We start from the raw sequence: 26198 nt of genomic DNA on the forward strand, positions 1-26198 counted from the left end.
CTTTTTTTTTTTTTTCCCCCCTCATCTATTTACCATTTACCAGCTCATCCATATGGAAGACGCGGCTTACACTTCCTGGAGAACTGTACTTTTAGGACTAATTGATTCTGGTAATTAATTTGTTCTACCTGCTGGATCAGATGGAAACGCTGTCCGTGTGCCCAAGGATTAGCACTTGCCTTTCTAACATCTTTCTTAATTATCTAATAGCATGGGTTGCGCGAATTCTGGCTCTATTAGAACACTTTTACTATTAACGGTAGTGATTGGAATTGTGATGACAACTCGATTTCAACAAATTAGAGCTTAAAATCAGGAGATGAAGGAGAAGTGCCTTCTTTTAATTTCCCCGAGTTTAACATCAATAATTAGAGCAATTTTCCGAGATGCGAAGCGAAATTATCTCGGCTATGATGTGGTATATCACCCTCATTTTAGCAAATTGACTCCGGGGAAATGAATGTTACAGATTAGGGGGGGCGGGGGGGAAACACAAACAGAGGAAAGACCGAGGGGAAAAAAAAATGTTGGCAGAACGCGGAGTGGGGAACGGATGGGAACAAAACCCGCTGGGGTAACAAGCAGAACGGCACACGGCGTGCGCGTGGGGACCGGTTAGGAGCGGAGCAGGGCACAGGTCGGGAAAGCGCAACTGATTTATTTCTTCCCCAAGTTTTGGCGTTTAAAGAAAAAAAAACGGAAAACAAACGCAACACCTTTCGGAAGCCGCCCCTAGCCCGGCGCTGGGGAAGGGGCTGAGGGTGGGGGAAGCTGCGCGGAAGCGGAGCGGCTCCGTGTCCCCTCCGCGCCGCCCCCGCCCGCCCGTTCGCTATTGGCTCTCGGAGCGGCCCCGGCCCCGCGCCTCAAAGCCGCGCAGCGCTCCGCGCATCGCCCCGCGTCCCCCGGCTCTCCCCGTTATCCCTCTGCCTGGGGGAGATCGTTTTTATGACTCTTCTTCTTAATATTATTTTATTATTATTTCTTTTCACTCTTATTTATCGTCCCTCTTATTTTCCCTCCCATCTCCTCGCCCGGGACGCGCAGCCGGCCGCCCTCTCTCCTCCGGCCCCCGGCCCCGCTCTCTCCCTTCCCCGCAGCCCGACGCGGGGCCCTCCGAGATGAACCTCAACTTCACCTCTCCGGTGCACCCGGTCGCCGCGCCCCGGCCCACCTCCTTCTTCATCGAGGACATCCTGCTGCACAAGCCCAAGCCCCTGCGGGAGGTGCCCGCCGAGCACTTCGCCGGCTCCTTGGCCTCCCGCGTCCCGCTCTTGGACTATGGGTACCCCCTGATGCCCGCCCCGACGCTGCTGGCTCCCCACCCTCACCCGGCCCTGCACAAACCGGAGCATCACCACCACCACCCCTACTTCCTCACCACCTCGGGTAAGTGCGGGGCTCGGCGGGGCAGCCCGCGCCTGGGGACGTGGGATGGGGAAAGGGTCCTGAGCCCCGCGCAGGGAGCGGGTTCGTGCTTCGGGGCTGCGGGCGTGGCCCTGAGCCCTGCGGGTCCCTGCCTTCCCGAGCCCTCGGCTTCGCCCGCGGGGATCGACGATCTCAACCAGCCGAGATCTTCAGCCCAGCGACTCCAGGGTTTCCCTCACCCCTTCTGCCAGTTTATTTCGTTTTGAACTATTTTTATATTTGAACCCAGAACGTTGCTTTTTCCACGCTTTGACCCTCTGGACTGGGACCGGGCTTCGCTTTTCCACGTCCACCAGCAGCGCCGGGGCAATGCCGGACCCTCCCGGGCCGGGAGGAGACTCTCCGCGCCCTCCCGTCCCCTTCCCAGGGCCGCTTCCTCCAAAGTTTCTCCTCGGGAGGCTGAAGTTTCTCTCCGTGTGGCCGCTGTCCCCTGCCCGCCCTTCTCTCGGCTTTTCTCCCGTCTCCCCACTTTTTCCTGGGTGCATTTCGTTGGGTTTTAATTGCTCGCAGGGTGATCGCTTCCCTTCCGAGCTCGGCTGAGCCGCACCTGCTGAGGAGGTGAAGCACGGCGAAGCCCCGAGCTTTCAGAGAGGAAAAAAAAAAAAAGAAAAAAGAAAAAAAAAGAAAAAGGCGAATAAAATAGAAATAAAGCAAAATAAAAATGGACTAAAAAGAAACGAAAAAGCAATAAAAAAAATAGGGGGTGATAATAAAAAGAAGCGAAACGACTTCGGAAACGAAATAAACGAAGGGAAAGGGGAAAAAAAAAAAAAATCGAGACAAAACAACCGAGCCATAATACGTCCGGGGGGCAGAGGCACGGGGAAAGCCCACGCGGAGCCGCTGCTGTCTGCCCGGCTGGCCGCAGCCCGGCTCCCCGCCCTGTGTCCCCGCAGGAGTGCCGGTACCGGCGCTGTTCCCGCACCACGCTCACGCCGAGCTGCCCGGGAAGCACTGCCGCCGCCGCAAAGCCCGCACCGTCTTCTCCGACTCTCAGCTCTCCGGCCTCGAGAAGCGTTTCGAGATCCAGCGTTATCTCTCCACGCCCGAGCGGGTGGAGCTGGCCACGGCTCTCAGCCTCTCCGAGACCCAGGTACGGGGCCGCAGCAAATAGCAAATCCCCCGATTTGCTATTTTTTTTTCCTATTTATTTTCCTAATTTTCCTTTCTTTTTTAACATTTTTATTCCTTTGGTTTTTGTTTTTTATTTCTTTGGTTTTTGTTTGTTTTCCACCTCGTGTTCCCCCCCCCCCCCCCAGGTGAAAACCTGGTTCCAGAACCGGCGGATGAAACACAAAAAACAGCTGCGGAAAAGTCAAGACGACCCCAAACACGAGGAGAACCGCGAGCAGAGCTCCCCCGAGCCCGAGCTCCCCGAGCCGGCCGCCGCCGAGCCCCGAAAGGGCCCCCCCGGCCCCTTCCTGCTGCAGGACCCCGAGGACGAGGTGGACATCCTGGAGGAGGGGGACATCCTCGCCGCCCCCCACCGTCTGTAGGAGCGCGGGGGCTCAGTTCCCTCTTAGGGCGGCGTTGCCCGGCCCCGCAGCTCGCCCCCAGCCCCACGTGCTGCCTGAGAGCGGAGGGGCCGAGGTTTGGTGTCGGTGCGGGGTGGGGGGGGGAACAAAACCCCAGGGCTCCTTTCGCCCCTTTGGCTTCATCCCAGCGTCGCCCCAAGCCTGAACTTTGCTTGGAAATCCATTGAGGGAGAGCCAAGAAATAAAACCAAACCAACCGACAACCAGTTTCCTGTGAGTTCCCCTTTCCCTTCGAAATCTCGGACTTTTCTCCGCTCCCCGAAGTCCCCTCGGTTTTAAATAAAGGTGTTCCGTGGCTGCGTGGTGTGGTTACTGAGCGGCTCCGCGCTGCCAGGGAACGCGTGCGCTCAGACCACGCGGCGGAGCGGCAGCTGGGGCGGGGGGAAGCGCTCCGCTAATTCCCATCCGTGGATGGGAAGGGAAAGGGGAGCAGCGGGAATGACCCCATCCCGGCTGTGAGACGCTGTTCGCAGCCGTGATCCCTCCGCGGCTCCAGGCGCGGGGCACCTGCGGGCTTTCCCCTGCACGAGCCCCGCTTGCAGCCTTTGCTCCCGTTTCGTCTCCTCCCGCAGCAGCCTCCGAGCTCCGCGCTGCAGCCGCCGTCCGCGCTCGCTTTGCCTTCACCTTTCTGCCGGGGAAGTGGTTTTAATTTCCAGGTAAATACAGATTTCTTCTTTTTATTTTACCATGGGTTGAGTTGCGCCGGGGGCACAGTGGGGGCTCCGCGTGACCCGAGGGGGCTGGGGCTGCCCTCGGCACAGCCCCGGGGCAGAGGTTTTCTCCTTAGGTTCTTCTTATTTTTCAGTTTTTCACTTTTTAACGAGAAGTAGATGCTGTTTCCTGGTGTCGCTTGCACTTCTCGTGGTATTTCGGCTCACAGGGCGTGCGGGTTTGTGTAGGGAAACTGCGTCCCTCATTAACACAGAAAATACAGGCGCCTGACACCTGCGTGCTCCCTTCCTTTCCGTGGATTTCCCTTGATGGTTTTTACATCTAAAATAATAAAGGAGGGAGGGGAAAAATAGCGCTCAATCATGGACGCGGAAAATAGCTAGCTGTCTTTCGCATTATATTTAAAAACAATTCCGGACGGTCGTTTTCATTAAATACATCTGTCTGAATACACTGCGGTGCTGCTCATCTCCATAACACTTAGAAGAACGCAGGAGTTCGACCCGAGCGCTTTCCCCCCCGCAGCCCTTAGAGCTGCGGCTGCGTCCGGGTGTATTCGCCTGCTGAGTGCTTGGAGATGCGAGAGAAATCCCTTCGGTTTAGTGGGAAAGAATATTGGGAGGAGGGGGTGGAAGGAATCATTAAAAAAAATTGCGCCTGGGTGAAAAAGGAGAGAGAAAAAAATCCCGTCTCTGTGCATTTGTGCGCGGTTCCTGGTGCAAAGAACTGTTTGTTTGCTGCTGTTACTATTAATGAAGACGCTGATAGCCGTGTTAAAGCCAAATAAAAATATTTGGCAATATTTTGGGGCAAGAAGGCAAAGAAAAAAGGCAGAGGGAGTGAAGGCAGTGGGGGCACGGGCAGCAGGAGTTCAGGGTGCACACATGCATGGGCAGCTTTGTCCTTTGGGCGTTCGTTGCAAGGCTTGCAGCGGGCACTGGGAGAACTGGTGTCAGCCCCAGCACGGTCCGGGTGCGTGATCAGATGCTGGGCAGCCCCGTGTGTCCCACTGCACCCAGCACCCCAAAATTGCTGCTCATCTCCTTTGCAGGGTTGGGGCACGCGCGCCTGCAGCTCCCGGATCTCACTTCTGAACGTGCTTGCACTGATCAAAAGAAAATACATTAATCCCAAATACTCCTCTGTCCTCCCCACGCTTGACTAGTGTTATAATCACGCTTTGAAATCAAACCATGTTTAAAACCAGAGCTGCTCCTTGCTAATAACCTCCGTGACAAATCCACGCTGAGCACGAACCAGCCGAACCCAGGGAAGTCGCCGTCCCAGCCGGGATGCTGCGTGGTGCACACTGAGCCCTGCAGATAATGGGAGGATTGGGAACGGGCTGCTCAGCCCAGAGATTTGGGTACCAACAAGGGCTGAGACTGAGGCAGAGGAAGGAAAGTGTCAGTGCCAAGCAGCTCCTTCCAGGCTGGCTGCAGCCTGCGGTGTCTGAACGGGGTGGGCACGCATTTGGGAAGAGGTCACGGTGTGCTCGGAGAGGGGAGAGTGTCCTGGGAAGGAGGCAGCGCTGGGGAGCCGCTGTGCTTTCCTATTTCTGAGGTTTGCTCCTAGAATCAGTGAAAGGAGATTGTATTCCTGGTCCTGTGCTGTTCAGGGAGAGCTGCGGGCTTTTCCCTGCCCTGCCTGTGTGCCCTCCCTGAGGGGTAGGATGGAGGCTGTTCGGAGCTGGCTTTTCTCCTTCTTTCTTTCTTTGAAATATTACATCCTTGCTTGGGAAATGCTGGGTGGAAAGGCTTGCAGGAAATAATCGATCGTGGTGGATCTCCTGTTTTTCAAGATATTCACCGCCGCCTTGATTTTAATTCAGGATTCTTCTGTTTTTTTTTTTTTTTTAATGAAATTGTTTCCTGTTAATCTAATTTACACTTAAGTGCTTAATGCTTGTGGTTGCTTTCATTAAATACAATGTAGATGGATCTATAAAATCTTCCCATTGATGTTTGTTTTATGCTGAGCATTTCCCCCTCTGCTGCTTGTGACATCTTTAACTTCTAAGGGACAGGGAAGTGCTCCCAACTCAGGTTTTTTCCTTCCACGGCCAGAGCAATGCAATGCTCCAGTCACACGTTATCAAATATGTGGGCTGGATGGAGAATTATTTGCAAAATCTTACTATGAAGCACAGGTGGTCTCAGCCCTGAAAGCACCATGAGCCCTCACTCGGTGTACAATCCTGTGGCAGTGCGTAGCGAGCGATCCAGGAGGCGGTGTAAATTTCTTTTACCCACTTCCTCTCCTTCCTTCTCTCTGCTGGGAAATGGAAGGTGTGATTTCTTTCCATTGGCAACCTGAAGTTTCTGCTGGGGGGAGGTGAGCAGGGTGCTGACCACGAACACAAAGCGTTGCAGCCTCCTGAGCTGATGGTGACATTTCTTCCTCTCTAGTCACAGTAACAAACAGCAGCACCCGAATTAACTGCAAACTCCTGCTTGGATGGTCTTACTCAGCTTAAAAGTGGCTTATTTCTGTCTTGGATTTGTCTCGTTTCTATACCATAATAAGCTTAGATGAAACACCTGTAGCTCCATTGCTGGAACTGCTATGGGATGACTACAGCTACCGATGTGCTCTGTGCTGCTGCAGCAGTAGCAATGTGCTGCACCTGGTGGTAAAGGCAGGAGGATACAGAGAGTATGATTAAGAGAAGGAAGGGTGATCCCAGCAAGAACTGCAGTGCCCTTTCAGCCTGTGCAGTTTTTCAAGGCAGAAGTTGGTTCTAACTCTGTGATGGAGGTTTCTGAAATGCCAGGAGCAAAAGCAAGCTGCCCAGATTCTGCGCTTCCCTTCGTCCAGCTTCTGCTGAGACCACTCACCTTGCTCTCCTGAAGACCCCACACTCTCCACCATTGTGCAGCACGGTGGCTTTGCTGCCACTGCTGCAACAAACCCTTAAGTGCTCCTAGTGACACACAGAACAGCAGCTCCGTGGTGCTACCTGCAGCTGCCTGCTCACAATTACACAAAGCTCTTGCTGAGCTGCTGGATGCTTCCTTAGCATCTGCTCTATCCAGGTTTTTGGCTCAGCATCACTTCTGTTCAAAGCAGGCTCTTGTGTAAGGCAGGCTGCTTTACCTTGCCCTTGCCAGCTGTCACCAGTGGAGTTTCCCTGTGTTCACCCATCACTGTGACTTTGTGCCTCCAGAGCTGCTCCTCGCACCATGGAGGCAGTCACCAAAATCAGTCCTTTCCTCACATGCCTACTTCTTATGCAAGAGAGCTCGTAGATTTGGACAACCTGGAAAATAAGACAAGGCATAAATTGTGCTGATACCACTTACTATAGCATTAGTCCCTAAATGCAGATGAGCAGTGATCAAACTATTGGCTTGTGACCAGTTGGGACATCAGAGCCTGTCGATGCCTATTTGACGTGACCGCAGAAGTTGCATGTGCTCTCACCCTGTTTTACAATCCCCACCTGTAACAGTTTGTCTTTAGTGCCATAATGTTGGGATATGGCTTTTAAGTTCATGCCTTATTTCATGTTTTCAAGTGATAAAATGGTCTATTTTTTGTCACAGCAGCCCATGAGCAGTTTCTACCCATTGAGGGCAAGGTGGTAGGAAGCTGAAATTGATCGTCTCTGAAAGAAATGCCAAGGTGATGTGATTGCAGCACCATTGCTCCTATGTGGAACTGTCCCCAGGTTTTTGACTCCTCTAGGATCACCTCTACACAGCTCCTGTCCTCCTGGTAAAGCCTGGAGCCCTCAGCTTCCTCTGAGCCCTTTCAGAGCCTCCCACGCTGCAGGGAAGAGGGGGAACGATGGAATCCAGGATCACCTTTTACTGCAACCTCCATCTCGGAGTGATATGTTTCAGAGAAAAGACCCAAAACCTCAGAAAGATCAGAGATTTCTGTTTGCAGAAGGCTGACTGGTGACAGTACCCCAAATTGGGGTCTCCAATTTGGTATAGGTACTATGAAAGTGTTGAATGCTTCCACCTGTCAGCAACGACGAACTACCCAGTATGCCTTCCTGACTTGAAAACAATTATTTGACTCCACTTCTACGCTTCCCCAATCTAAAACATTAAGGAATGGTGGCAAGTAGAAGAGGCCTGCCAAGTAAATGCTGAGAATTTCCATTGTGTGGTGTACACAAATACGCTTCTGCCCCTGTAAAGGCAGCCTGTGCTCGTGGTGAATAACACCGTGCTTTGCAAATAGCTGTGCAGCAGCCACGGGACTACAGCAGGCAGGTTCTACTCCAGCTAAATCTCTCCCTGAATACTTAATGCAAAATTCAAAGCCTATTTCTTATTTAAATTCTTCGCCTTCCTAATTTGAAAGACATTAAGTTTTGGCCTTTGCTTTTAAGCAGATGGATGCTCATCATTTACTTGTATGGTCCCTTTTTGTGCCACCATATCTGTTAGGTGCAGGAAGAATTTGCATTAGTATTGAGGCAGATCAAAAGATTTTCTTTGCACATATGCTGCAAATAATGTCTTTTCCTGGGGGAAAAAAAAATACAGTGCTTTCCAAGTGGTCTGTAGATGGTCATGATCAGACTTAAAAATATATATGTATGTATTTATATATATATACATAAATACATATATATATATATCCCTCCCAAAGCAGCATCATATAAATACACATGGGTTTAGTATTTAAATATTTCTTCCAAGTTTGTTGTTCTATTTAAGAAAACAAACCCCAAACCCACACCACCTACCCACAAAGGTCATCCTCGTTTATGGGAGCTCTGCAAGGTAGTGCGATGACAGTCAGGGAGGAAGGTGATCAATTAAGACATTAAGCATTTTGCACCACATGGACGCATCTGCATGTCAGCCAAATAATAAGGCCATCAGCTCATTTTCAGGGAGCTGTTGCCTACTTCAACTCAATCCTCAGATCAAAGAGAAAATGTCTGCTTGCATTTTCTAATCAGAAAAGGGATGCTAATTCAGGTTCCTTAATGTGTGGTGGTAAGAGACTTCTTCAATTAACTGAATTCTATAGCCCAGAAAATAAAAAAGGGGGATACAAAGGGAGTCAGGCTGGAAAGGCAGAAGTTCTCATTAAACCAAAGGTCCAATATTCATTACCTCCAGCATCTGGGGCTAAACACTAAACATGGAGATCATCAAAGGGGGTTTAATGGGTTAAATTGAGAATATAATCTAATTAAAATATTAGATACGAGTAAATAGCTCTTTGATATTCATCTGAAGGTTTCATTAAAATAGGTACTTGAGGTTTGTATTAAGGGGGGATTATCACTTTTAAGCAGAAATGACAAATTGAGGTTCTCTAATCAGAAATGCTTCAAAGTGTTACTATTTAGCTTAAAAATAAAAGTAGAAAAGTAGCAACTGGCATAGCGTGAAAACAGCCAGCCTAGATGGACGCATCCCACTGCAGCATGCAGGTTCCACCAAGAGGGGCCAAGCGCTGAAGATCCCAAAGGGGAGAAGAAAGGAGGCTGGGGCAGAGGCCAGTCCTGTCCCACAAGTTGCAGGACAGATGTCCACCGCTGTGCTTTGATCTGCAGAACACTCCCCCTTCTACCTGACCTACGTTTCCCACATTCAAGGCGCTTCCTCCGCCAGGTTCCCCCCCAAGGTGATGCACAACGCCAACTTCTGCCTGCAAAATCAAATTCAGAAAAGCATCCCAGCAATCTGCGGTGAGATGCAACCATGGCATGAAGGGCTTCCTATGTTTCAGGTGGGCCATGAGGGCTTTACGGAAGGGAGCTTGTTTTTGTCCATGATGATGTAGCATGGTGGTCAGGTTTTCCTTTTTTGATTGGGAGCCTGACCGGAGATCCCGCAGGGTGCGTTACAGCAGCCAACCCACTTTGAGGAGGGCTGAGGCATGCACAGAGGACTGCAGGATTTGGACCAAACTCATTCAGGACTCTGTTGTACAACAGGCAGAAGACTCTTCCAGCAATGCATCATACCTCCAGTGCCCTGACTTCACTGTAGACGTGCTAGCAAATTACCTTCCTTTACCAAGGAAATGCTAACCCAGAAATGTCCGAAGTCTCACTCCTTTCTATCCTTACCTTGAAGAGAAGATCTCAGTGCATCCAGAAAAAGACAAAGCCATTGCAAAGCCATTCTTTTATTCCTCACCTTTAGCCCATGGATTCTCCTCCAATATAAAACAGGACCTAATAGATCAGATAAAGCAACTGAACATAATCATTTTGTTTCCTTTTAACTAGTCTGTTTTCTAAGAGATTTTAGTGTTTCCTTCAAAATTCCCTTGCTGTTTTCTAATCACATTTCATACGTTGACTTAATTCATAATTCACTTAAAAAACCAGAACTGCTGTAAGGAACCCATGTGTTTGTTGTTGTTTAATCTGTTAAAAGCTGTTTCCTCTCAAACATGTAGCTCTCAATTATCCTTAGTTACTCAGTAATTTCCCAACTGCTACTGGCTACTAACGGATGGTCTGCATCAGCAGCCAGTTCTTGCTTTGCATGTTCGTGTCCCAAATGAAGCTCCAAAATGTTGGTCTTGCTGTGACGACCATCCACGGACAGATAACAGAGTGACAGTTGAGTAATTACTATTGTATAATTACCTACCCATGTGTTTGCTGCACAGTTTTGTTCTCTTTCTTTCCAGTGATGGATTATTTTTGGCTTTACTTCTCAATGGTCTGCCAAAGTTTCCTCTCAACTTAAAAATGAGAAATATTGCTGGCATCACCAGATGAAAGGGATGGTATTTTGAATGCTTTATAGATGTGGCTCTATGTTTGATGTGTGGAAAACTGACCTGGCTCTAGCAAGCCAACAGCTGATTAGTTTGAAACGTGTAACTGCTAGGTCAGTTCACTGCAAGGAAAACACTAGAAAACAGATGAGCACGCTTAAAACGCTACCTATGTTACTATTTACTTTTGAAATATTTAATAGAACTGATAGTAAAACTTAAAGCTGATTAAACCAAAGGTACTTTATATTTGAATGGAATGGCAAATCAGTCTGTGAGTGCTATAGCTCATAATTAAACAGATCAGATATTTTTGCCTGGCAGATATCCCTAATCATTTCAAGACACTTATAAAATATGAAGGGCTGTGAAAGCAGCTACAAGTTGCTTCTCCTTCTCGTGTCTGCTTTGTAAAGTTTCCAAGGATGTAACTGGAGGTAAACTGTCTCCTTTTAAAGTTGGTAGCAGAATTCTTTCCTCTTTCACCTCTTCCTCTGATTGCCTTGCTGTGAAAGTCTTTGGTTTAGGAATCTTCTTTGCATATTCCAGTGCCTAAAAACATGAAGAATGGGGAAAGGGTGATTAAGAGAAAACCTGTCAACACTGCAAGAAAATGTGGTTGCTTCTTTGCTGAGTCAAAATTAGTAGTTCTCCTAATTGCTGATCTTTTTTTCTGACAGTGCTCTGTATTAGATGCTTCAGCAACAACTGCAAGAAGCCTCTGCAACAGGCAAAATAATCCACCTCGAGGAGATTTGCTTCCTGAGATTTACCACTGGAGGCTACCTTACATAAAGAAACATACTGGTTTTCCTTTAAAAAACATAAAGCAACACTAGTCTAGTTGCTAAACGTCACTTCTTTCAACCTCATTAAGCTCTTGTTCTCAGTCATATGTTGCAGGGTGTTGCACAGGCTAACATGACAAGGATAGAAACTGAGCATTCAGATGACAAATTCTAAGAAAGAGATGTACTGAAAGGCCTCAAACGATGAAAGAAGTCCTGAAATAAAGTCTTCTGAAGGAATCCAAAGCCGTTTTGACATGTAGAGAATGCAGTTTCATCTCTTTGTGATTTCCATGTTGTCTGCAAATTTTTTGACTGCGTGTAACTGAGGAATTCACCTGATGGTAAAATCAAAAACTTTTTTCTCTGTGGCACGCAGCTCTCATTCATCACCTCAGAGAAATACCTGGTGTGCTTTCAGCATCACGCAGGTGAGCTGCCACAGAACCGATCTGATAGAATATACACTATATTCAGAGCTTTATTACTTCCTGCAAGAGGGAGAAGGGACTCCCTTTGTTTGTGTACACCATTGTCATGCAGTCAGTTGTTGTTCATTTAGGTTATTTCTGAAGGACAGTGAAGGCTAAAGTAATGTTGCATAGGCTTGAAAAATAAGGCCAATTACTGTAGCTATGCAACTGAAGTGCAAAGAGTTGTGATTGAGACTGACAGGCAGGTGGATAATAGACTAATAAGAGGATATCTGTGGCCAACAGAAGAGTGCACTCTGCAGAAGCATGGCCTCTACCACTGATGTGAAGTAGAGAGTGTGCAGCACTGGACAGTGGTCCTGTAGGGGTCCTGCTCTCCTTTATTCTTTATGCCTTCTTTTCTTTTTCTTTGTGTAAAGTCCAGAATCATTCCCTGCAAACCTTTGACAGGAACTCCATCCTTACCTTCTGTCTTGACACTGAAGATATGACCTGGGGTTTTGTAGGTAACCTCTGAACCAAAGCTATGTTTTTCATGTTGTGCTCCTTAATTCGCTGCGCATATTCCTTCTGTTGCTTTAACTTCTCCTTCTGACAAAAGAAACAAAGTGTATGATTAAACATGGGTCTGTCAATGAAATACCTTTTTCCACTGGAGTCTTCCGTTTGTATCTCTGTTGCAATTTAAGCTGGCTAAGGTATTGATCGTTCCTCAGCAGAACACAACAGGAAACCCCGATAAGTGGTATAGTGTTTTAGTCTTTCTTCATGTTTAAGAGCTTTTTCTTGGACCATATTGAGGATAGAGCTCAACTGAAATGCAGCGTGTCTTTATTCTGAATGTTTCAATACATCAGTTCCATTCTAAAATGGCTGTGCTAATATCTGTCAGCTTTTGCAGTGACTTTTAAAATCTCTTTGCTGGCTTTTAAGGTCCTGAATGACATGCTTTGTTTACTTAACTGATACTCTGTCTCTTCATGTTTCCAGCAATTCATTACGCTCAAATTCAGCAGGCTGCTCTACCTTGCCCCAGTTATCAGCCAGTGTCAATGATTTCCTTTCAGTGCAATAACACCACATCAGCATGCCAGGCTCCACAAGTATTACGGAGCTGCTAAAGACAGACTATGTTCCAGGCTCAGTCCATTCCAATCTGAGATCTCTAATCTCTCTCATTTATGGAAAGGCTGAGGAAATCACAGGAAATGTCCCCAAAAGGATGATCATTTTATATTTATTTGCTTCCTGCTGTCCTACAAGCTTTCTCTAGAGAATGTCAAATAAAGCAACTGTTGCCAGATGAATTGGCTCAAAGCAGGGAGGGTAGAGTTTGCAGCACTTCAGATACATAGCTGCCACCAGCAGAAAACAAATGATACCAACTGATGCTTGTACCAAACCATGTTTCCATTTCAACAGGGTAATAATATCTGGCACTTGCTTAACAGTAAGTAAAGTTCACCCAGCAGTTTTCTTCTCATGTTTGCACTACTTATATCTTCTTTTACTTCCACTTTAAAGGTTAGGAAACACTATCTTCTACACTTGGAATGACAATGCATCTCAGTCATGTGATTATACGATATCCAGCTACCCCTCTTGAATTAATGTCTGTTTCAGAAGGCTGAAACTATCCACACTACAGACTACTGTCTTCCCTTCTGTTTGAAACCTCTTCTTATGACCCCAAGCTAGACCTGGAGTCAAGCACAAAAGGACAAGACAAACACGAGCTGCTTCTCAGTGATGTCTTTCTGCCATTCTCCCCTGCCAAAGTTCACTTTGCACGACTGAAAAGCAGTATGTGAAATGGGGACCACTTACTTTTTCCTTGATTGCTTCATAGTCAGGTCCAAGGCCTCCAAGCTTCACATCAAGATTGATATATGCTTTTGAGCTATATGGCTGAAAAACACACCTCAGTGACAGATTTTCCTTTATATATACAATTTCATGGACAGCATAACTAAAACCAGTGTTGTAGTGGACACCAAACTTCAGGATTCAACTCGCAGTCTCAGTCTTAACTCTGGCATGTCTCATTTCAAGAATTCTAAGTGACCAAAAAGATCGAGGTAATTGTGGAAACCAAATTATTCTGTATTTCCTTTGAATCTAGATGGGTAATTACCAATCATCCAAATTACAAAGCAGTACTTTCTCAGTCAAAAATGACACTTTGTGAGCTTTAAATAGGTGACAGTGACCCATTTGACAGCTATCAGAATGAAATTGCAGAGAAAGTTTTATAAGAGAAGCAGACAAAAATGCCTGACATTGGTGGCAAAAAAATACGCATCTATTATTTGTTATAGTAACCTTTCCTAGTTTTCAAACTGCAATGTAAAATCATTGCCTGGCTGTTGAAAAATATATCTTGCAGCACAGAAAGTTTTACAAGTGCATAGGGAAGACAAATGATGCCGTTTGAACCCTTTGAGACTTTACTACAAAGAATTTTTCAAGCTCTCTTTTAAGAAGACTGGGTTAATTTTTTAAAATTGAATATATTTGAAGAAATTGTCAGGGAGAACTCATTACGGTCAGCTCTGTAGCAATTTCAGTCTCAAAGCAATGCAGAAACAGCAAGAACTTTCAGTATGTGAATGAAATGTGCACATGTTCAAGTTAAACTCAACTGCAAAGAAACTAAACCTAAGCACTGAAATTTCTATCTGATGTTTATGTCAGTTGCTCCTACTCTTAGGTGGTATCCCTAACCTCTCACTTCAGGTGCTGTGAAGAGCTGATCATTTAATGGTATACACAGTGCTCACTTCTGCTGCATTTTCAAAGCCAAAATGTGCATGCCATGAGTATGACTGCGTTTGTTTATTACAAAAAGGTCTGTGAGACACAAAGAGTCGTATTCTTGGGGCATTCCTCACACACAATGTGTGAGAAAGCTACTGAAAACGCAGGACAAAAATAATTTCTTGAACTCAGGGGAACAGAAAGGGAAGGAAATCTGCCCTTCAGTGATGATCGTAATCCAGCTAATTCTTCTCAGAGGCATTCAAGCAGCAATACACAAACTGCCTCCTTGATAAAGCACGTAATTACTCCAGCTTAGTTTGTCTGCCCTGAAATGTGGAGCTAACTTCTTAAACATTTAATTCGTCATGGACGCACAGGGATACCTCTGTGCTGTTCTACTGCATCTGTGTAACTGGTTACAGTATGAAATCTGGACACACAGAAAAAACAAAAGGAAGCAAGTTTTAATAAGGACCACAGTGGGATTGTCAGCAGACCTGTAATAATGTTTATGCTGTTAGCTTTACAAATCCTCTAAGTTTGGTCTTGTTCAGTTTGATTCCCTTGGAAACCAAGAGATTTGAGTGGGATAGCAAATGAGCATGACCAGGATAATGGTTTGTTCAGATCTGAAGTCTGGCTACCTGCTGCTTTATACAAACAGCTTTATTCTAAATCATTTTATCACTGGATACCCGAAAGGACAAACACTGTTCTGTGTGTTCTTAGAGACAATCAAGTCTCAAAGTGATGGAGGGAGAGGTGGCAAACTACCTCGCTCTCTAGGTTAAAATGATTTGGTCAGAAAAAACACCAGTAAATGTCTTCATTGTCAGCGTCTGTTTCCACCTTTGTTCCTTCGTTTTTAATGCTCTGGGCAAGTCATCGTGTATTCATGTGCTTTCTCTGTAAGAAGAAAAAAGTTCTCACTTCTCCTCCCTTTTTTTTTCAGTGAGGATCTTTGGATTCTCAAGAAAAAAATATTAATCAGAGGAGAAAATAGAAATGTACAGTTCTCTAATCTACATCTATTTGCTTACCTTCTTGTAGACTTTATGCTGTTTTTGCTTTTCCATTTGCATGAGATATCCTTCAGAGTTGCTTCGAATAATTTTCAACTGATTTCTGTCGCCTCTCTCTGGATCTACCTGTAAATCACTTCCTACCTGTGGTATCAGAGATGGAAGTGGGCTGAACAAGTGCAAGTCATCAGCGAAGTGAGCTTCTTTTAAACAAGGCATTTCTTGGTGACGTTGCTCCATGGTTTGTGTAAGCTGGGAGGCTGTACAAAGGGCTGCTGGTGAACTGTGAATAGAAGATTGGGAAGGCCTCAAAAAAAAAAAAGATCTCTATTTGTATACAGCAGATAGTTTAACAAGTCATCTGTACAAAGAATGATCCCTTCTCACAGAATCTAATGGGAACAAGAAAGCGGACATGTGGGAATCTCGCAGTGACTGACTTTGCTTGCACCCAAGTTTACACAAACAGTAATATGAATGGAAAAAATTTAGATGGGGAAATGTTCAGCCTTATGTAAATCTAGCCTAAGTCAACAAAAACTGCCTTTAAAGGGCTTTGGATCAGGCCTGCTGAGTATTGAAATAATTAATGCTTTCTCTATATGAAATCTACATAGCCGATTTTAGATTTTCATGCCCTTTACCATGCCAACAGTGTCCAGTCTTTGTTTCCAGTACTTGTGCACAAAAACAATTAACTCCTACAGCAATCAGCAAACTCCTACCAAATAAGCAAAAGTGTGTCTGTCTATTCATGATAGCAAATAGGGACAACTTTCAAAAGTTGTGTGGCAGGCCAGAATTGGTGCTACAATGACTCTGGATATCTACCCTGCTAGGCAAGTTTTGATATAACTCCTTGCAGATTGCACTAGACTTCAGTTTATGCACAGTACTCTTTGCCACCAAGTTTTTTAAACTTTCCCCTCTAGTCTTCAGGGGAAAACTTTCAATTGTGGAAAATTCTGTGAGCATGAAATCTAGAACTGTCCTTTTCCAATAACACGTATAAAATCAGTACTTAGAATGAATCTTAAGTTAGTAGTAACCTATAGAGGTAGGTTTGAAACAAAGAATTTTACCCTTTGGACTTCAAAAAAGGACATTTTCTTTATCATAGTGTTATCAGGACATAGTTTCAGCACACGTACTTACCACAAACTACTGCTGGCATAAAGGTGTCTTTTGCAGTCCTGAAGCAATACTGGATCCTTTACCATTTCTTGATAGCTAGCATTAAAAGTAGATGAAATATTCTTTTGATTTGGATGTTCTTGGTTACTGGTACTGCTGTCTCTTGGAAAAAATGGCATGGTAGCATGGTTGTATAAATGTTGCTGGCCATGTGGGAGACCATTTAGTCGATCATGCTGGCAATTCTTGTTCTTCTTGCTAGTACATGCTTGTGATCCAACCTCTTCCAGGTTGAATTTATGTTGTGTTGGATGAAAAGAATAGGTAGACACAGTAAAATCCTGATTGACATGATGTCCTGAATGTGGGAAATTATTTAAGCAAGTATCTGAATTTGCTGCTGTATTAGTGTAAGGGCCAACAGAAAGACTTGGGCATAGCCACTTCTGCAGTGCACTGCTGTTGTCTTGCTCCACTGCCTGCATGGGAGCAGTCTGAAATTCTGACATCTGGTGCTGCTTCCAGTGCCAGGACTTTGGTTTTGCTGGTCTTCCTGGTGGCTGATGGTTATCACTCCTTGAAAAAGCCCTCCCCTCGAGAGTCTGGATGGATTTTACTTTGTTTCTTTGGGACCACTTATCCTGGTGATCCTAAAGCAAGTTAACAAACGTGGAGTTGATTTCAGTGGTTGCTCTTTTACATGTTCTATGATGATTTTATATGTTCATATGACCCATGATTCTTTTTACATGTTTCTATGATGATTCTATGTTCATTAAGATCAACAATATGCAAGTGTACAGGTAATTTCCCTGTTACAATGTCCACAGTCTCAACTTGAAAGGAGTTATGACAATGTTTTATAGGGCTGAACGAATACCTGGGTGAAAATTAATGTTAAAAGTGAGCTTTTATCATAGGCTGACAAGTAAAAGGAAAAACATCCGTTTCCTAAAGTCCAGAATGGTAAGACAACAGTTTTACTTTGCGGCATTTATAAGGTTTTGGATTAACAAAATGCATTCTGATGGAAGGGCCTTTAAAGAGACCTAGGTGCTGTTATCTATCCCTGACTCAGTCGTTACGCTTGTGGCTATAAGAGGTGATGGTCTGGCTAGACTTAAACCAAAATTTTTAAAAATACATCACGATAAATGTCATTCAGGTGCTGAGGGACAACGCATAATGCCACTTTAAAGCACTCCTTAGTGGCCTGAGACAAATTCTGAAGCAGAACACTGAAAAAATCCTTACTGTTGCAGACAGTATCTGAGAAGCAATGCTCTGGTAAATACTGAGTGAGGGAGCTTTAGCTGAAGGAGGTGTGAAACAAGGTGCCCTTACAGAGACAGACCACTCATTTTGAACCCTGTAGACAAGAGGTAGCTCACTGTCAGCCACCTGGGGAAAACATTTCAGAGATCGAATCGGTTCTTGTCTTTTAAAGTAAATTGTACTAAATTTCATGGAAAGATGGCTATATACACTCTGTTAGATTGGTCCTCAACAGAAACAAACTTATGTCAATGATTTAAATGATTTCACTTCTAAACCAAGCACTCCTCCCTGTCCTGAGTCTTGAAAAACATTACCTAAATGAGAAGAAAAAAATTAAGAATTTAAGCACACCAGGACTACTGTATTCAGCTAAACCAACATGCTCTAAAACTGGGGTTTATTCAGTGCTTTCCAATTACAGCATCCCATGTTGCCCATTTTGAGGAAAAGCCTGGATTTCCTTCTAGGTAATACACAAATCCATTCTCAGTCCATTTAATCTTTGTCAGCACTACAGTCCTCCATTTCATCCTCCTGTCTCTCTAGGGTTCTTTTGTTAGCAACACTTGCAACTACTGCATAGCATATGCACTCAGAATAACTACTTAATGGTAGGTATTAAATCCACATACAGAGAAGCATGTTTTGGCGAAAGCTTTAGCGCTGGGGAATCCTGACTCCTGGTGCCAAGATGATGATTTGTTAACTCGACCTCTGCTGCAACGATTAGTGTGCTGGCATACTGTGCCAACGGTGGAAAGCATGAGCTACTGCCAAAATGAGACCAGGCCAATGTTTTCCCATTTAAATGGAATGAGGAGCTCTGCGAAATAGCTCCTTCGTTCTGAAATTTCAAATTTTAAGCACATCTCTTAATACAAACAGCAGCATAAAATCTTGTTTGCTCTTCATAAAAATTCAGCTTCTACTCTTAAGTGAACAGTGAGGAATTAAAACAGTCTGCTGAATTACTTCAAATTTAATACCAAGAGAGCTACTAGGTTTGCCAATAATAAATCCAATTAGCTTGAATTTCTGGTTCTGAAATTCTTGTTTTTTTACAAGTGATGACAACCTGGTCTCTCCCATTGCTCTGTCCTATCATATTGGTTTGAAAGGCCAGCATAAAACAGATCTACACACTTATGTGTACACAGGAGGTTACTGCAACTTCTTCTACTTGTAACACTTTCTTTTTATGGCCACCCCTTGATGTTTGCTGGGGGTTTAGGGGAGAAATAATGCAATAGCAGTTAAGTTCTAGCTCAGAATCTTCATGACTGAGGAAATACAACAACGTGCTACTTTGCTCTTTTACATTATCAACCAAATACTGTCCTGAACAGATGCGATTCTTTAAGATCTGAATGTATTGGGATTTGATTTAAAATCATCTAGCATATAAACCAGGTTGAATAGGTTGAATTTTTGTCACGACATGCAGTTATGCACCTAAGAATTTAATGTAATTAGTTGGTATTCTAAAAGTAATGAGCTTACAGCTTCAAACAGTCAAACACGCATGCTTTGACAAACACATTTCAATTACTCTGTTCTATTGAAAAGGAACCTTGAGCTGCTGTGACTTCAGGTACCATTTGTCTTCGGGGTCCATTTTTGTGTTCTGGTATGGCAAGGCACTATGAACGGATTCCTCATCAACAGTTTTAGTATCTGCAACCTAAAAAAAACCAGAATGTTTATGGCCACATGCTAATATAGCCTAGCCAGAATAAAGGGCCCACAAGTTTTGGGGATGGTTGAGAAATAACTTGACTCCTAGTAAAGCTAAAATGGTAAACTTCAGCATTATATAATAGACAACAAGAAAACGAAAGGCTGAAAGAACAAACAAAAAAGGGGAAAAAAGCTAAACAATTAACAGTAGTAGGGTAGTGGGTAGTTGGGAGTATTCCTTTTACTTTTAGAGAGAAGAGAGGAAAAGAAAATTGCACATTTTGGGGATGAGAGATTGGGAGAACTACAAAAAGGCAGGTAGGGTCTATTGCTGAGCTTTCAGGTGAACTTACTGCCCCAAATGGCGATGCAGATTGTATTAGTCGTGACTAGAAAAGTTAGCAAATTGAAAGTTACCACTCGGGTTTCCTGAACCAGGGATAGATGCAGCTTGGTGGTCAGCAAGATGTTTTTGGTGGAACAGACTGCCTCACTGTATTGATAGTTCACTGGGCAGGTAAAGCATACTTCTACATTATCTCTTTGAAAGAGGAACAGGACACAACCTCTGCCAGCATTTTTTGTGAACTATTCTATTAATACCAATCAAATTGAGAAAATGATCAAATGAAATTGCATTTTGAGCATCATAAGCTGTGTAATGCCTATTCTGTTAAATTGAGGCCCATAATTGCTTCTCTACTGAAAAGATACAACAAAGACAGCAATCATGGCATGTCATTATCCCAGACTAGAAAACCGGCCTTTGCAGTGAGGACTTCAAAGGCTTGTGGTTCTCGAATTGCATTTGGCTGCTATTGTTGTAGCGCAGGCAATCTTGATTAGGTGTTTACACTGAGGTAAGGCGCAGTGCACAGAGAGTCTGAGTGCCTTGGTCTAGAGCCATTAAAAAATTGTACATTATGTTCCTTGCTTTGAAGTAAGGGGCTTGTAGGTAGGAAAGCAACTCATATTGAGTACAGCTGAACTAGATTTGGCTGCTGCTTCTGTCTGTCTCTCTCTCCCTGAAATTCAACATCAGGTTCTTGAAGAATCAGGCAACACTGCAAAGAACTTGATGCTTTATAAAATGCTATATAAATTAGGAAATATACAGATCAACAGACATTTATGGTATGTTTTATGGTATATACAGCCTGCTGTCTGTATGCACAGAGGTACCATCTGTAAATCTTGCAAGAAGGAGGCTGCAAATATTTTACCTGATACTATGTCAACTGAATAAACTTGTATGTAATCTACTTATTTCAGGTGTCCACAACCATTTCATTTCCACAGTGCCTGACACCTACCAGCAGTTACACCAATAAAAACAGCTTCAAAGTCCTTCAAAGCTCAAAATAATCCAGTATAGGATAAAACTGCATTCAGAAATCCAGTATAGGATAAAACTGCATTCAGAATGTGTTTCATGTCTCCAGAAGGCAGCCCATGGCTTGTTTGCTTTTCTTTGCAGAGAACAAGAATGCTGTTTTTGCACTTTTGATAGTTTTCCAGGTGAGGTGACTGGTCTGATTGAGAAGACTTAAGTGATGAGTTGAGAATCATGAGCCTTGAGACAACAGGACAGCTTTGGTCAACAAGATGCACCCACCAGGCTTTCATGCACCCCTCCAGCAAGATGGAGGAATGGGTGTTTTGATTAAGAACAAGAGAGCTAAGTACTTCTTCTTGTGCTTATTCCCAGTAAATAGAAGGCCAGCTGGCCAAAAATGGTGATGCTGTTGCTGCTCTATCAGCTGGTTGAGGAAAGAAAAACACCTTTCCGCACACAGGGAGCCTGCTTGGCTCTGCCACAGCTCTGCTGCCCTGCTGGCTACCTCAGCAGGGTAATCTTGAAATACAATCCTGATTCTAGCAGTGTTGGGTTTGTTATTGTTGTTTTTTCCTACTACATATCTTTCAATAAACATCTACACCACAAAGTCCTGATCCCTGGTTCCAAACTTACATATGAACCATTTTAAGAATTCCCCATATAGTAAACATAATCATATCAACACTGCTTTAATCAGCAGCCATCTACGCTAATTATTTTTACCATCAAACAAATTATAACTGAAAAAAAAAACAAGAGCTTTTAACAGCTCTGAAAGGAAAGAGCATGTCCACCTTTGCTTTCATTGTAATACAGTCAGCAGATGCCCTCTAGTGTTGTGTCAACCATTCATGAGCCACAAAAAACGTGTCGTAAGTTTCTAGTTTTGCAAGTGAATAATTTTCTGCACTATTATGCGTGGAGTGATTCAGAGACTTCCACATTGTCATTATGTGTAATGTGCAGCAAGTAAAAGCAACAAACTCTTGTATAATTGTTCATTAGGAACTGTTATTACATTTCCACTTAATCCTTAATGCAATGTTTGACGTTTCACAGCCAATTGTAAGAAGGCCAAGCCCTTACAATCCAATTACAATATATTACCAGTATTTGAGATTGATTCCAAATACCAGGTCGATCTGGGTGAGAAAGCGAGTAGGGTAATGGGATGTCTGACCACTCAAATTCAACGCATCTTTTCTGGATACTCCTAAATGTGTGGCACTAAATGACAGTGATAAGCCCTTGAAAGCACTGTATTACCAAATTCATGTCTGCCAAGCAGAGAAAAATCTGACGCTCCAAAATGTAAGGTGCAATGTAGAATCTATAGGAAAGAAGACAGCGTCTGCATGAAGTTTAGGAACTAGTGAGAGATCACCTCCGTGGTGATGCAGACATGCTTAGTGGCCAGGAATAAACATAGCACCCATAGGTGAACCAGATTCTCATAGGAAATCATAAGTTATCAGTTGCATGATAGTCCCATGCAAACCTGTAGGATCATGTAGATAGATTATTTCAACAGTGGACCTTGGTTTATAGCAGTTAGAACTTGCCAGAGTTACCTACCTGCTCTTGACAAACTTCTTGCTTTTTGCTGTGTAACTGAAGATAGGAATTGTTCTTGTCTGTACGCAATCCTAAAGTCCGTTTGTTTTTTTTCACAAAGTCTTTTTTTGCTCTTTGGGGTCGATCTTCCGGAATCTGAAGAGAAAAAGCACTGCAGTATGTACTAGGACTGTCTTTGAAATAATAGCCATCTGAAGATTCATTCCCTCTGGTATGTAACCTAAAAGGTTCGCTGCAGACGAAGGCATTTGGCTCGTGAAAGCTTAGTAATTCTGTACCAAACTCAGAGAATGACTCCTGAAACTTTGACTGCTGCTGATTCTTTTCTTCTGAGGAGCCGCTGGAATGGAGGTAAAATGAATCTTGGGAACCTTGGGAAAGGTCCACGCTGCCTTCTTCAGCAACTTGGTGTGTTTTTTCTACTGCAGAAAATTCCACTGCCTCTTTTGTGTTCTTCCAGTTAGGATTGTACTTCAGGCTGAAATATTTGTCTACAGGCTGCTGTTCCCTATTTAAAACAGAAATGTAAAATTATTCATGTATAAATTTCATACATTTTTACATTTCTCAATGCACAATTTGAGGCTACAAGTGTTCTGCAAACACAGTCGATCAAATTAGTTCAGTGCATACAGTGTGGCCGCTTGTGGGACCAACACCAGAACAGTTTCATAAAACATGTTTGAGTACAAAATTTAGGCAGGACCTCCTTTTCATTTTTCATTTTCATTATCAGTGAATGATAAATTGCCCTAACATTCAGATCACAGAGGTATACAACCTTGATCCTCAATTTAGCACGGATACTATAAGCACTAGTAGAATCAGCTGAAAGATAAAATAACTGTATCTTGCTGCTTCCATTCTGACGATGTCACCTACAAAACACAGTCAGACTGCTGTGCAAAATACAAGTGATGTACCTGCTAAGATTCCACTCTCAAATCTCAGTAGGACTAATAATGACTAATAATGACTAATAATGACTAATAATTCCGCGTCTAAGCTGAATTCTCTAAACTGTAGCATAGTTAATCACATTAGCATTTCCATATATCATCTTTTTATTCTTTCTCAACTGGTTAAGTATATACCAATATTTCAAGAGGCTCCTAAGTAATAAAAAAATCTGTTTCTCTAGCAGTGCTTTTCATTTCAGGTAAGCAGGATGGTATCCTGTATACTAGAGATGATTTACACCAGTGAAAACATTATTATTCGTAGTTGTCATACACCGCAGGTAAACAAAAATAGGTGACCTTATTTTGAAATGAGTATAGAAATATTTGATATAATTGTGGTGATTCAAATAGCAGAGTACAATGCTAGGGAGTTCTATTGTGCTGAAATGTGTGCACAGCAGCTCAACAGGATTATGCAGGCCAGGTCACCGCACGGGAACAAAATGAGTGTGAAGAGCTCCTTCATCTCTAATCATCTGCAGACAAGAAGTGCACCTTTTATTCCTCCCCCCAACTTGATATAAAGGTTAGATGGACTCTGTACTCATCAACAAAAGTGTTGTACGTAGACAACAGATGCAGTGTTTCCTCTTCAAATTCCGAGGTTAGTAATGGATGTAGAGAGGGGGGTTCATATGCATATGCTGTGATATTTGCTCTGGTTAATGGACTGTATTTGAGTACTTACTAGGCTAAGTTCAAACAAAATAAAATCAAATTTCCATTTAATGAAGAGCCTCACATTCAGCATAGTATTCAGTCAAAAAAATTACTAAAAATTAGAGCATGTTTCTAGTACAATTAACATCATTTGCACTCACAATAAAATGTTCAATAACTGGCCATTTTGCCTGTTGAGGAGGTGAATAAAAGCATGCTATTAATCATTTAGTCTTCATTTGTTTGCCACTTTATTTTAAGTAGACAATTAAATTGAAACTGCACATTATTATTACTTCAGGTTTAATTTAATCCCTTTAAACTTGAGAATTATTCCCAATTTATAGAGTTAAACCTTTCATGCATAAGACAGCAAATTTGATTTTATTTATGTAGCAAGTTAATGCTTTCTAAAGAATGTTTAATGATGGTAACACTTAATTCTTAATTTTAGATTTATGCAGTTTTAAGGACAAAACTGCATTTTTTTCAACCTATCAGCTTTTGCCTGTATGTTTTCTTACAGACAGTGGCCTAGTTTGCTCAGCACAGGTCTTTTTGCAGGAGGTGAAAAGAGGATGTGTTTTCTCTGTGTTTTCTTTTCTTTCTCCCCAGTTCCAGCTCCAGAAATCCTCTCGCCCATGTTCTCAGAAATGCTACACAAACTGTTTGCCACTTTCTACCTTCCTGCTTGCCTGTTTTAGATGGAAATGAAAGGGCTTGTAGCACGAGCATCTGTATGCAGAGTCTAGGGCCAATATGTGGGGAGCCTATAATGTCTGTGAGGGATGTTTCCTCTTCATCTTAACCTCCTGCACTGGTGTTTTAGCCAACGTGATAAACAGTTGGGGCTATGCTGGAGAAATGGGTATAATGATTATGAATGTGGATAAGACGCAACAGTAGTTTAGCACATAACGTAGTCCTTGGGTGTTCTTTACAGCACTTTGGCAATCTAAGTTGGTCTTGAAGAGGTAATGTGTATCCTGAGAAATACAAGGCTTTAAAGTGTCAGAACAACTATGCTCATCTACCGAAAGTCTACGCCTTACCTTCCATCACTTTCTTTATTTTGTACTCCGTGTGTAGATTGCACTGTGTCGTACTTAGCTCCTTCTTGCTCCTCTAAACTCATCTTCTCCAAGCTATCTTCTTCCTCTAAGCTGTCGTTCTCCAGCTCCCCAGCACTCAGTACTACCAGCTCATCATTCGCACGAATCCGCTGCTGGAGTTCTAACTGATACTGCCTTTCCAGAACAAGGCTTTCAGAATCAGAGTCCCGAGAGTCATGCAGCTCTGAGCCAACGCTCCCTTCACTTACAGGTGGCCTTCTCCAGCTTGCAGGATGAAAGTGTGGTTGCATGAGCTCTCTCTGAGGAAAGCGTTTGTTACTCACGTGGAAAGTGTATGGAGAAGAAACTGCAATATATTCCGTATCTGAGGCATTCATCCTGCGCTGGGCACTGATGGTTTGCACCAACCCTGCGTTTGGAAAAGAGGAAAAGTGAACCAAAGAGGTTGGACACAAAAATGTTTGTGTTAGTTAGGATTTGTGGGCAGTGCCAGTGGCTGAACCTCAGAACGTGATCTTCTACAGTTAAAACGTTTGTTCTCACCCATGATATGGATATTCCTTTAAGCAGTTAATATCAAGGTACGTACGACTTCGTAACGAGATTTGCCTTAAACTGACGTATTACCGGTAACAAAGCTAATCATGTACAAAACAGCTCATGGAAAAGAAAACAAAGCTAAAACAAAACAACAAAAGCCATTTGACAGCTGCAGAGAGGTACACGAAGCGGCGTGTGCTCCCTTTACCCAACTTCTTAGACGCGGGCTGTCAGACGGAACGCATGCGCGACGCAGTGAAAAGCACACGAACGCTTCTTGTTAGTTTCGTTCCATCTGATTGCATTCAAGCGCTCCTGATTATCTGCATCCCCGGAGCGGATACCGGAGGAGAGGGTGGGCTGGAAACAACCCCTCTCCCCGCAGCGGCCTCCCCTCGCCCCGCCGGAGTGGGCTGGGCCGCGCCGTCGCCATGGTTACGGTGGCGGACGCGGCGCGGCACATACCAAGTGCCGGGCGGGGGACGAGGCCGCGGCCGCTTCGCCGCCCCGTACCGAGGTTATGGGACGTCCCCGGGGTGCGGTCCCCAGGCGGGAGCGAGAGGTGCCACCGTTCCCTGTGGTGAAATAAAAACACGTGAAAACGCGACAGGTAGGC

At 44.0% G+C, this 26198-nt stretch overlaps 3 protein-coding genes across 13 annotated transcripts in view; 2 read left to right on the forward strand and 1 right to left on the reverse strand.

Annotated features, from left to right (window-relative positions):
• Positions 888–8156, forward strand: BSX (brain specific homeobox). Its single transcript, XM_021375777.1, has 4 exons — positions 888–1386; positions 2322–2518; positions 2685–3616; positions 7178–8156. Exons 1-3 carry the CDS (start codon positions 1119–1121, stop codon positions 2919–2921), a joined length of 702 nt encoding a protein of 233 aa, XP_021231452.1. The 5' UTR covers positions 888–1118; the 3' UTR covers positions 2922–3616; positions 7178–8156.
• C23H11orf63 (chromosome 23 C11orf63 homolog) lies at positions 9722–26006 on the reverse strand. Of its 8 annotated transcripts, none has more exons than XM_021375772.1 (9): positions 25796–26006; positions 25022–25451; positions 22348–22855; positions 19327–19437; positions 16500–17128; positions 15363–15651; positions 13390–13470; positions 12028–12153; positions 9722–10892 (listed from the first exon to the last, which is right to left on the reverse strand). In XM_021375772.1, the coding sequence occupies exons 2-9, from the start codon at positions 25417–25419 to the stop codon at positions 10689–10691; spliced, it is 2346 nt and encodes a 781-aa protein (XP_021231447.1). In that variant the 5' UTR covers positions 25420–25451; positions 25796–26006; the 3' UTR covers positions 9722–10688. The 8 variants fall into 8 exon arrangements, 5 of the variants coding, with proteins under 5 accessions (XP_021231447.1, XP_021231446.1, XP_021231445.1 ...); XM_021375771.1 differs by having other exon boundaries at positions 25791–26006; XM_021375770.1 differs by lacking the exon at positions 25796–26006 and adding an exon at positions 25586–25784 and having other exon boundaries at positions 15363–15627.
• LOC110387560 overlaps positions 25791–26198 on the forward strand; it is a 70194-nt gene continuing 69786 nt past the window's right edge. For 2 of the 4 annotated variants that reach the window (XM_021375778.1, XM_021375779.1), the window contains exon 1: positions 25791–26192. In XM_021375778.1, coding sequence (XP_021231453.1) covers positions 25826–26192 — 367 coding nt within the window. In that variant the 5' untranslated portion in view covers positions 25791–25825. The remainder of the gene's footprint in view (positions 26193–26198) is intronic. The other 2 variants (XR_002432606.1, XR_002432605.1) reach the window with 2 other exon arrangements.

The sequence above is a fragment of the Numida meleagris genome, chromosome 23 (genome assembly GCF_002078875.1).
Source record: "Numida meleagris isolate 19003 breed g44 Domestic line chromosome 23, NumMel1.0, whole genome shotgun sequence".
NCBI classification, from domain to species: Eukaryota; Metazoa; Chordata; class Aves; order Galliformes; family Numididae; genus Numida; species Numida meleagris.